The sequence below is a fragment of the Macaca mulatta genome, chromosome 17, assembly GCF_049350105.2.
Source record: "Macaca mulatta isolate MMU2019108-1 chromosome 17, T2T-MMU8v2.0, whole genome shotgun sequence".
Taxonomy (NCBI): domain Eukaryota; kingdom Metazoa; phylum Chordata; class Mammalia; order Primates; family Cercopithecidae; genus Macaca; species Macaca mulatta.
Window position 1 is genome coordinate 67,676,685 of NC_133422.1, and position 12,302 is coordinate 67,688,986.

The 12,302-nt window shown below is 35.8% G+C and overlaps 1 protein-coding gene across 9 annotated transcripts in view; it reads left to right on the forward strand.

Moving 5' to 3' along the window:
* The window catches only part of PIBF1 (progesterone immunomodulatory binding factor 1), a 278,245-nt gene that overhangs the window by 133,824 nt on the left and 132,119 nt on the right, over positions 1-12,302 (forward strand). For all 9 annotated transcript variants that reach the window (XR_003724327.2, XM_077974341.1, XM_077974345.1 and 6 more), the window contains exon 13: positions 8,000-8,090. Coding sequence is in view for 8 of the 9 variants with exons in the window: in XM_077974341.1 (XP_077830467.1) it covers positions 8,000-8,090 (91 nt within the window). In the remaining variant the exon portion in view is untranslated. The remainder of the gene's footprint in view (positions 1-7,999; positions 8,091-12,302) is intronic.

Here is a 12,302-nt window from a genome sequence, read left to right on the forward strand (position 1 = left end):
TGATTCTCCTGCCTCAGCCTCCGAGTCACTGGGATTACAGGCATGCACCACCACACCCACCTAATTTTGTATTTTTAGTAGAGACAGGGTTTCTCCATGTTGGTTAGGCTAGTCTCAAACTCCCGACCTCAGGTGATCCGCCCGCCTCGGCCTCCCAAATGCTGGGATTATAGACGGCCACCGTGCCCGGCCTTGGAATGAGTCTTGAACTACAAATAGAAATTCATTTGATGGTATTGTGTTATAATCTTTGATCTTTAATTTCTATTTTCCGTTTTTCTTGTTTTCCTCTCTTGTTACGTTATCTTCCTGTCTTATCCCTAACATTAATAAATATTTTAAATTAACATTTCACCGTTGGCTGTGATGTTTGCTACAGTACATTATTTGTGTTCAAAAGTCAGATAACTGTGGCATTCTTATAAAAATGGGATTAAACTTCAATTGAAGTTGAATTTGAATCTAGGTAGGGTTCTAATTATTTTAGGCACATTTTCACATAAGGACTGTATTTACTTGTAGGCCAATGTAAGAAAAACTTTTATTTCTTTCCTATCATTGTCCTATTTCCCATTTCCAAGGTCAGTGTCTGATAACTGCAATAGATTTTAAATTTATCTTCAGTTTCTTCACTGGAGTTCAAGTAATATTTGTAACATTCAAATTTTCATATCATATGCCTGCTTTAATGACTTTTATTGTCTTCATTAAGACAGTAAAGTCAAATTTCTTTACATGACTTTGTGATTAGCCTCATGTTTACCTTTCTACTTTTCATATCTTGCCATTCCCCTCCATGTCATATTATTGTCTTGAAAGTTTCATACTCTTTCTTATCTCCATAACTTTGCATATGTTCCTTTGTCTAAACAAATTAGGAATAGAAGGAAACTTCCTCAGTCTGAAAAAGGGCATTTATAAAAACCAATAGCTGAAATTGTACTTAATGGTGAAATATTAAATGCTTTCCACATTAAGGGGGAGAGTAAGACAGGGATTCCTATTTTCATGATTTATATGATTTATATTAAGCACTGTATTTGAATTCCTAATCTGTGAGATAAGGATAAGAGAAGATATAAAATATATAAAAATCAGAAAGGAATAATAAGAATGTGTTTTCAGATTACCAAACAACTACTAAAACTGGTAAGTGAATATAGCAGGATATACAGTCATTACCCAAAAATATACTAGAAGTAAACAATTGGAGAAGTAAGTAGCAGCAAAAAACACAAAATACTTAGGAATAAATTTAAGCCAAAAAACCCTACAGATCATTGCTAAGAGAAAAGAATCACTCCCCCCAAAATCTCGAAATATATTGTGAATTCTATCAATTTAGTGTTCTTCTAGTCACAGTGGCAGCAGGCTTTTTTGTATTTCATTCATATGGAATGCAAAGGACTGGCATATCCAAAGCAATCTTGAAAAAAGTTGAAGCCCTATGTGGTGGTACACTCCTATAGTCCCAGCTACCTGGGAGGCTGAAGCAGGAGGATTGCTTGAGCTTAGAGGTTAAAGCCTGTAGAGTGCGATGATCGTGCCTGTGAATACCCACTGAACTCCAGCCTGGGCAACATGGCGTGACCTTCTCTCCCCCACAAAAAAAAAGAACAAATTGGAAGAATTGCACTACCTGTTTTCAAGATTTACTATAAAGCTTCAATATCAGGCTAATATAGTACTGGCTTAAGGAAAGACAAATACAGCAATGAAACAGACTAGAAAACCCAGAAACAGATCCATACTTAAATAATAATTTCATTTTTAACAACGCAGCAAAGCAAATAAATGGAGAAAGGAAAGTTTGTTCAGTAAATGGTACTAAAAAAAATGGACATCTTTATGGAAATAAACTTCCATACACCAATATTAATCTGAGACGATACCTAAATGGAATAGCTGAAACTATAAATACGTAACAGAAAACATAGGTGAGTATCTTTACAACTTGGGGTACATTAAGACCTTTTTTGACATGGCCCTTAAAAGTAATTATCATAACAGAAAAATTGATAAACTAGATATCATCAAAATTTAAAACTTTTATTCAAAAGACACCATTAAGAAATGAATAGCCAAGCACAGACTCAAAGAAAATAACCACAATTTTATGTCTGACAAAGGAATGATATCCAAAATAAGAAAATATTGAGGAGAAAATATTCACAAAACATAGATTAGACAAAAAAAAAAAAAAAAAAAAAAGATATCCAAGCGTGGTGGGCTGAAAAACATCCTTCTAGAGATGTCCGTGTCCTGTTGGGCGTAGTGACTCGTGCCTGTAATTCCAGCACTATGGGAGGCCGAGACATGTGGATGTCTTGAGCTCAGGAGTTCAAGACTAGCCTGACACAGTGAGACCCCATCTCTAAAAAGAAAGAGAGAAAGAGAGAGAGAGAGAGAGGAGAGAGAGAGAGAGAGAGAGAAGGGGAGGGAGGGAGGGAGGGAGGGAAGGAAGGAAGGAAGGAAGGAAGGAAGGAAGGAAGGAAGGAAGGAAGGAAGGAAGGAAGGAAGGAAAGAAGGAAGGGGAAAGAGAAAGAAAAGAAGGAAAAAAGGAAGGGAAGGAAGGAAGGGAAGGGAATAAGGAAGAAAGGAAGGAAAGAAACACAGGGAAAGAAAAAGAAAGAAAAGAAAGGAAGGAAAGAAAAGAGAAAAGAAAAGAAAAATGTCCATGTCCTAGTCTTTGGAACCTCTGAAAGCTGGAAAAGGCAAGAAAACAGATTTTACCATAGAACCTCCAGACAGAACCAGCCCTACAAAGCATTGACTTCAGGTCAGTGAGGCTGATTTTTGGACTTATGGCCTCTAGAGCTATCAAATAATAAATTTGTATTGTTTAAACCATAAAGTCTGGCAATCTGTTATGCTACCAGTAGGAAATTAATATACCAGAATATATATTTAAAAATTTTTTATAACTCAGTGATAAAAAAAAAAATAGTCCTATTTAAAACATGGGCAAAATGTTTAAACACTTCGCAAAGGAAGACATGTGAATGACAAGTAAGCATAATAAAAGTATTCAATATTACTAGTCATGAGGGAAAAGCAGATTAAAGTCCCAGTGAGATACCACTGTATACACACAATAATGGCTGAAATTAGAAAGACTGACTATACCAAATGTTGGTGAGAAGTGGAGCAACTGGCAGTTTCTTACAAAATGATCTAACAACCTAATCAGTGATCCAACATTTCCACTACTTACCTAAGAGAGAAGGCATATACACATTAAAATATTTCCACTAGAATGTTCATAGGAAATTTATTCATAGTAGTCAAAAGCTGGCAACAACCCAGGTGTTTATCTCAAAGGAAAATGGTTAATAAAACCATTATACATTCATGTAGTAGAATACTTCTCCTCACTGAAAAGAAACAATTGACTTAACATCATGGATGAATCTGAAAAACATAAAGTATACTTTATATAATCATATAGTATAATACTATGATTATAGTATATAGTATGCTTATACTGTATGTTTATATAAAGTTCTAAAAGAGGCAAAAGTATGATGAAAAAAATCAAGGGGTAGGCGGTAAAAAAAAATTTTTTTAATTTTTAAAAAGACAAAAATCAGAACTGTAGTTGTCTCTAAAGATGATTGTCACCAAGAATTAACTGAGAAAAGTGACATGGAACTTTCCAAGGTATTCAAATGTTCTATATCTTGATAGGGTTTGTGTTACACGTGTGTATACATTTCAAAACTTTTACATTTCAAAACTCGTTGAATGGTAGACTTTAAAAATAAAATTTATACATGGTAAAAGTTACAAATCTTATTTTTTGGAAAATAACTAAATACATATTGAACTATAATTGATGATTTGCATGTTAAACTGTTGAGGAGTGAAGTGTGCAAATGTCCATAGCTTTCTTTGAAATGCATCAAAAAAACAGATTCATGGAAACAGGGATGGATATATGTGTAATAAACACATAGTATGTTTGATTTAGAATGCAGATGTTGGAGCTAGGCGCAGTGGCTCACGCCCTTAATCCCAGCACTTTGGGAGACCAAGGCAGGATGATTGCTTGAGCCCAGAAGTTCAGGGCCAGCCTGGGCAACATGGCAAGACCCCATCTGTACAAAAAGATAAAAAATGAACCAGGCATGGTGGTGCCAGCTACATGGGAAGGTGAGGTGGAATGGTCACCTGAGCCCCGAACATCAAGGCTGCAGTAACTGTGTTCGTGCCACTGCACTCCAGTCTGGGTGACAGAGTGAGACCCTGTCTCAAAAAAAAAAAAAAAAAAAAAAAAAATTGCAGATGTTGAGTATATGGATGTATACTGTACAGTTTTTTCAGTGTGTCCATGTGTATAAATATTTTCTTAAAATCTTCAGAATATAGAAATTAATTTTTGTTATGGTAGTGTCTAAACCAATTTCAAATAAAATAGATTTACTAGAAGATCAATAACTAGGTTCTCTATCAGTTCACATTGGAAATTAAAATACACCTTATCCTTTTAATGAATACTTATCAATTAACTAAAATTTCAAACAAGTGAGCACAGACTTGTTTTAGTACTACATTGTATACAATTTTCAAAGGCTTGCCATTTAATTCAGGTAATTTCAGCCGACATGAAGGTGATTAGGCTTCATTTATTAAGGTGTAACCATAGCAAATTAAAGTATCTTATTGATACCTGTATTGCTTTCTGTAATCAAATAAGTATTATTTGGATATTTGAGTTTAGTTTTCAAAGATTTCATCAAGTTGTTAAAAGTACAAGTATTGCCTAAAAGCTAAATAAACTCAAATTAGAAAAAAAACAAAACAAAACAAAACCCTAGATTTCTAGTTGTTAAATTCAGTTACCTGCTACGCATCCTCATCATACTTATAACCTCCACTAGGCATTTGTCAAATTTCTCAGAACTCCCTTCTCTTTGCTTCTTGAATCACCTGCCTTTGTTTATTTTCCATCACTTAACTACTTTCTCGATAATCTTATCCCTTTCCACAACTTCAGTTACTATCAATAGGCTAGTAATTTCTATAGTTAGAGACAGGGGCTCACTGTGTTGCCCAGTCTGGAGTGCAGTGGTACAATCGTAGCTCACTGCAGTCGCAAACTCCTGGGTTCAAGTGATCCCCCTGCCTCATCCTTCCAAGTAGCTGGGACTACAGACACATGCCATCGTGCCCAGCTAATTATTTTTTGTAGAGACACGGTCTCACTATGTTGCCCAAAGTGATCTCAAACTTCTGGCCTCAAGCGATCCTCCTGCGTTGGCCTCCCAAAACACTGGGTTTATAGGTATGAGCCACCATGCACAGCTGAAAAATTAACATTATTTGCGTTTCCTCTTTCTTCCCTGAAACTTCCTAATTTTTCTGTGCAGTTGCTCTCTGTATTAGCAGCTTTCACATCTCAGATTTTATCACCTGTGGATTGAAAATATTGGGGAAAAAGTAATAAAAAATAATACATTTTTTAAAATACAGTATAACTATATATATAGCATGTACAATGTGGTAGGTATTATAAGTGATGCAGGCAAGGTTTAAAGTGTATGTGAAGGTGTAGATATGTTATATGCAGATATATGCCATTTTATATAAGGGACTTAATCATCTGTGGATTTTGGTATTCTCAGAGTTCCTGGAACCAATCCCCCAGGGATACTAAAGGACGACCAACTGTATTTTTGATCTGTTAGTAAACTTTTATCTAATCATCCTACTAGCTTTTATCAACCTTTATTCCTCCTTCATTCAAACTAGAGTGCCTCATCTCACTCACACCTGCTCAGTTGTCTAGAATCCAAGTTCTTTTCTTCACTGCTATTATGGACTAGATCTCAACTGGTATTATAATTTGTTAGGAATTCTCTGTGCCAGTATTCTAAGCCATCCTCTTCCCCATTATTGGAATTTTTAAAATGATATCTGAATCAACAACAAAAATCAATTGGTCATGCCACCTTCTTGTATTATAGTTTCTTATTGATGTTAGAATAAAATCCAGACTACTCAGCCTAACAAACAAGACTTTAGTTCCATTCACTGTTGGAACTTAGTCTGCCTTTCTACTACCACCGTTCTCCAGACCAAATTCAACCACTTTCCTCACAATTACTAAAACTTCACATATCTTACAAGTCTGCTTCTGCACATGGACTTCTCTCCTATTCCTTCACTGAATCTCAGTCTCCCCATATCTACCCTATACCTTGTAGCATGGGAAATAGTGGCACTCAGATGCAGTTGCTCTGTGCTCTGCTTCTAAGACATGTTGTTCAGATCTCTTTAATAGTGTTGTTCAGATCTCTTTAGTAGCATTGACCAAGTTGTATAATACATTGTTTTTGTAATTAATCCCTGCTAGAATAGTTATCCCATGATTTATTAATCCATTAAGTATTACTCACATTTAGCATGTCCATTAATATCTAACTTACGGGTTTTTGAGATGTAAACTAAATTTACCCTTCTGCCCTCTGAATTTAGAACTATTAAGGAGAGACAAGAGTCAGTTACATATCTAAATATTAGCTCTAGTTCTAGTAGAGCTGATTTGGAGAACTCATCTTGGATCTGGACTTATCTGATAGCTGATCATAGTATTGGTAATGGCGTGTATCATCTCTTCCATGTGTCCCAACTAGTAATTCTTCCTCAGAAAGCTAATCCTGATTCACCATGAAAGATAGGTACAAAATTAAAAGAAAACAGTTAATGAATGTTTCTAAAATCTTTACTACAGAAGGGCCAATCAACAAATGTATGTGTATTACATTGATAGGCATGCAGATGATGAAACATCATTATGGTTGTAAAATATGTGGCTTTGTTTTAATTCTGAAATATTCCTGAAAGTGGTTTATCTTTTTAACATTAAAATAATGGTTGCTGATAAATAATATTATAAAAGTTTTTGTATGTCATTGACTGCTTTTACTTGAGCTGTTAAAACTATAGCCTTTGATGAAATTTTTTTTTGGTGTTTTGGGGGGTTTTTTTGATGATGAAATATTTTTTGGTAGAGTGTGGTGGCTCACACCTGTAATCCCAGCACTTTGGGAGGCTGAGGCGGGCAGATCACCTGAGGGCGGGCAGATCACCTGAGGTCGGGAGTTTGAGACCAGCCTGGCCAACATGGTGAAACCCTGTCTCTACTAAAAATACCAAAAAAAATTAGCCAGGCTTGGTGGTGGGCACCTGTAATCCCAGCTACTGGGGAGGCTGAGGCAGGAGAATCACTTGAACCTGGGAGGCAGAGGTCGCCGTGAGCAGAAATAACACCATTACACTCCAGCCTGGGCAACAAGAGCAAAACTCCATCTCAAAAAAAAATATGTGTGTATATATATATATTTTTTAATCCCAACTTGCAGTAAAATGTCATTGCATTTCAAGTTTTTTAGCCAGAAGATGTTAACTTGTTAAAATTCCTTTTGGGAAGTGGCATGACAATAGCAGAATTTAAAAGTAAATTATTTTCACAGAATTTTTTTACATTTAAAAAAGAGTAAGGCCATCAATACATGCTTAGAGCTGCACAGTTTTTAATAGAGTAACCTACATAAGTACATAATTTTATTGTTGCAAATTAAAATAAAGTTGTTCTGATAAAATAATATTTGTCCTAATTTAAAAATCATTTATCAAGAACAGAATTGATGACTTTGATATGTTATCATTATTTGTTATATTATATAGTATATTTCATGCAAAAAGCCTTTGAGTCCTTCAGAATAATATATGTATTATTATACTATTTAACAAGAAAACCTAATGTGATATGATGCAATCCCTTATACATTGCAAAAATAAATGGAGCAAATTCAAGCAAGGATATACTTTAAGAAATATGCTTCTACTTACAAATGGGCTGTTTAAGATTACATATTAGCCCTTTCTAATGTTTTTATGCTCCTTAATTTATTATAACCTCTTTTATTTTCATTTCTGCCATGTTTTTAAAGGAAAAATTAAGTTATCTCACATTATATACTTTAATATTTTCCAGTTGAAAATGAAGATGAGGCTGAAAGGGTTCTTTTTTCCTATGGCTATGGTGCTAATGTTCCCACAACAGCCAAAAGACGACTAAAGCAAAGGTAAAATCAATATATATTTATTTTATTTTTCTACTCAAGCTGAATGTAATTACATTTGTGCTTTCTGATAATGTGCTGAGTTCAGTGACAAAGTCCTTTATTCTTACTCTGCATAAATATTAAATTTCTCACAAAATAAAACAGTAATAATCATGTATTTCATAGATATTTAAATAAATTTAATGGTTTGTAGAATAGAAGTGTACATAAGAATTTCTGTAGAATTAGATTTGATGATGAGGACCTCATTTTTATTTTCACATTAATTTCAGATGAGCTACAAATGCTTTGTATCAACAATATTCAGATTAAAATTAATTATGCTTCTTTTTGCTTTCTCTCATTTTTATTCACCTGCCTACATTCCTTGACATACACGTTAGGGAGAGTGATAAGGGGAGTTAATACATATATTGTGATTGAAACTATAAAAGGCTTTATGAAAACCAGGAGAATATTTGGAAGATCCACTAGTTATCTTGTGAGATACTGCTTAAAAGTACAATCAGCCCTCTATATCCATGGGTTTCACATGTGTGAATTCAATCAACCGCTGATCAAAAATATTTGAGAAAAGAATGGATGATTGCATCTATGCTGAACATGCGCAGACTTTTTTTCATGTCATTATTCTGTAACACAATACAGTTATTCACATAGCATTTACATTTTGTTAGGTATGATAAGTAATCTAGAGGTGATTTAAAGTATATGGGAGGATATACATAGGTTATATGCAAATATTATACCAATTGTATGTAAGGGACTTGAGCACTCATGGATTTTGGTATCCACAGGAGGTGGGGAGTGTACACTGGAACCAGTAATCCCGTGGATAGCAACAGACAACTGTACACTAACAGAAAATTGTACCTACATTAATCGGGTTTCCAGTTGACCTGCCTGATTTTTATTCTTAACTCCTCTCTTGCACCAAAATTTATCCTACTTTGCAAAAACATCTCACTGCCCCATTCACTACCACATCAAATCCATCAAATCTAAATATTTCTTTCAGACTTCCAAGCTCCTCCATAATGTAGCTCTACCTCTCCAGCCTTATTTGCCTCTCTACCCAAAATGCAGTGGATATACCTATTTCTCTGCCTATAAAACATCTGTTTTCTCTGTACCACACAGTAGAGCATTTCTCTTATCTCATTAGCTATCATTTCCTGTATAATTTACCTATCTAGATGGAAAGTTCTTCAAGGTCAGCAGCTACTTTTTTTATTTTTATTTTTTTATTTTTATTTTTTTGAGACAGAGTCTCACTCTGTCACCCAGGCCTGGATTATAGTAATACAGTCTCAGCTCACTGCAACCTCCACCTCCCGGGTTCAAGCAATTCTCCTGCCTCAGTCTCCCAAGTAGCTGGGACTACAGGCATGCACCACCACACCCTGCTAATTTTTGTATTTTTATTAGAAACGGGGTTTCACCATGTTGGCCAGGCTGGTCTTGAACTCCTGGCCTTGGCCTCAAGTGATCCAACTGCCTCCGCCTTCTAAAGTGCTGGAAACACAGGAGTGATTCACCACGCCTGGTCTGGCAACTACATCTTTTTTTTGTTGTTTTGTTTGTTTGTTTGTTTGTTTGTTTGTTTGTTTGAGACAGAGTCTCACTGTGTCTCCCAGGCTAGAGTGTAGTGGCACGATCTCAGCTCGCTGCAACTTCCACCTCCCGGGTTCAAGCAATTCTCCTGTCTTAGACTCCCAAGTAGCTGGGACTATAGGCGTGTGTCGCCATGCCTGGCTAATTTTTGTATTTTTAGTAAAGACAGGATTTCACCATATTAGCCAGGCTGGTCTCAAACTCCTGACCTCAAGTGATCCACCCGCCTTGGCCTCCCAAAGTGCTGGGATTACAGGCATGAGCTACCACGCCCTGCCAGCTACATCTTACTCTTGTTTATTTATCACTTTCTCTATCTAGCTCAGTGCAGGATACCTAGTAAAATTGTTTCTTCATCAGAGCATTTGAGAATTCAAAGTTGCTTTTCTTGTGTGAACTGATTTAGACATTTAGAGACACTAAGAAAATGACTAATTATACACTAAGAAAATGACTCAGAAAATAGAACGTCTGTGTGGCTATCTAAAATGATGTAACCTCATTAATATAGTGGTAAATGAAAAAAAATAAAGTGATGTAGGATATAAAGACCACTTTATAGAAAACAAGAAAAGAAAGTTAGTTCTAAGCCATGCTTAGAACTTATGGCTCTCACCAGTTAAACTAAATATATGCCAAATTTTGATCAAGGCTAGACTAATAGAAAGTATCAATTTGTAGCTGGAATGTTTAATTCTGTCTGGTGAGGATTCAGATATTTCAGAATTATGTATTATTTTTTAAAAAATCAGTCCCATTCCCATTTCCTCCAAAAGTCACAACAGGTAACCTAGGGTATTTTGTAATTTTCAGCATATCTGTTTCTTGGTCCAATGTTGCCTAAGGAAGAATAGAACATAGTTTTGTGGGTTAGAAACTTATCAGTGGTAAATGATAGGTAAAATACTAAAACTTGAAATTTAAAGGGAAAGGTCACATTCTCTTCTCTATTTTGGCTTCTGAATCCTTCAAAAGAATCTTCGTTACAAGAATAAATGGGGCTGGGTGCAGTGACTCACACCTGTATTCCCAACACTTTGGGAGGCCAATATAGGCAGATTGCTTAAGTCCAGGAGTTTGAGAACAGCCTGGGCAACATAGTGAAACCCCATCTCTACAAAAAATACAAAACTTAGCCGGGCCTGGGGACACGTGCCTGTAGTCCCAGCTATCCTACTCAGGAGGCTGAGGTGAGAGGATTACCTGAGCCCAGGAGGTCGAGGCAGCAGTGAACCGTGATTGTCCCCCTACACTTCAGCTTAGATAGCAGAGTGAGACCTTGTCTCCAAAAAGAATAAAAGAAAAGAATTCTACTGTTAGAAGTTCACTTTTCTTAGCCCCAAATACTGAGTTTTTTCAAAATTGCAAGCTATTATTGCTGTTGCACCTTACTGTTTTTTTAAGAATTTTTTAAAATAGAGGTTGGTTTTTAATATTTAAAGTGAGGATTTAAGGAACCACAACTGATTCATACTCGAAATAATGTTAACTGTCCAAATATCCTAAAGATTCTATCACTGAGCTATCTATGTGCCTTGAACATGTGCCTAATGGGCATGCTATTAATATCTCCTGCCAGCTGGTGCCAGGCATTCTTCTCATGGTGAGCCAGAGGGTTATTTTGAGGAAGTGCCTCTCAGGTCATCTAAGCTGAATGACGGGAAAGTAAGGCTAGATATCCAAAGAGAACATTTATGCATTCCTTCATGCATTCAACAACTTTTATTGAGTGCTTACTGTATGCACAAAATTGATCAGTGGCACTAAAGATCCCAGGTTAGGGTCTGACACATTTCTGAAGTTTGCAAAGTCCACATTTGAGATCATAATGGATATTTGTGAAGAAGGCAGTGGCTTTGTGCTCTTTTTATGTTTATTTAAGATAAAAGCATTATAACCTTTGAGAGAATTATATTATATTTAATCCTTCACATTTGAAATTAAAGGATTGGAGCCAGACGTGCTGGCATGCACCTGTAATCCCAGCTCTGGGAAGCCTGAGGCAGAAGGATCACTCAAGACTAGCAGTTTGAAGCTGTAGTACACTGTAATTGCACCTGTGACTAGCCACTGCACTCCAGTCTGGGCAACATAGAGAGACTCCCATCTCTCAAAAAAAGAAACGAAAAAAATCAATGGAAACTTAAGGTGAATGATAAAACAACTCAGTCAGAATAGTAAATGAAATATATGCAAAATAAAGTTTTCATTGTACATCAGCCTACACCAAAATGTATTAAAGTTTCAAAAGAACTTATTTTCCAACTACTACACAATAGATTCCATTCATACTAAATTTGGTTTAAAATCTTATATATTGAACAACCAGAATTAGATATTTTAGGGTAACATTTAATTGAAAGGAGGTTTCTGATTTGTTATAACAGTAATGTTTATTTTATTTTATTTTATTTTTATTTTTTTGAAGTTGGAGTCTCGCTCACTCTGTCACCCAGGCTGGAGTGCAGTGGCATGATCTTGGTTCACTACAACCTCCACCTCCCAGGTTCAAGCAATTCTCCTGCCTCAGCCTCCCAAGTAGCTGGGACTACAGGCGCACACCACCACGCCTGGCTAATTGTTTGTATTTTAGTAGAG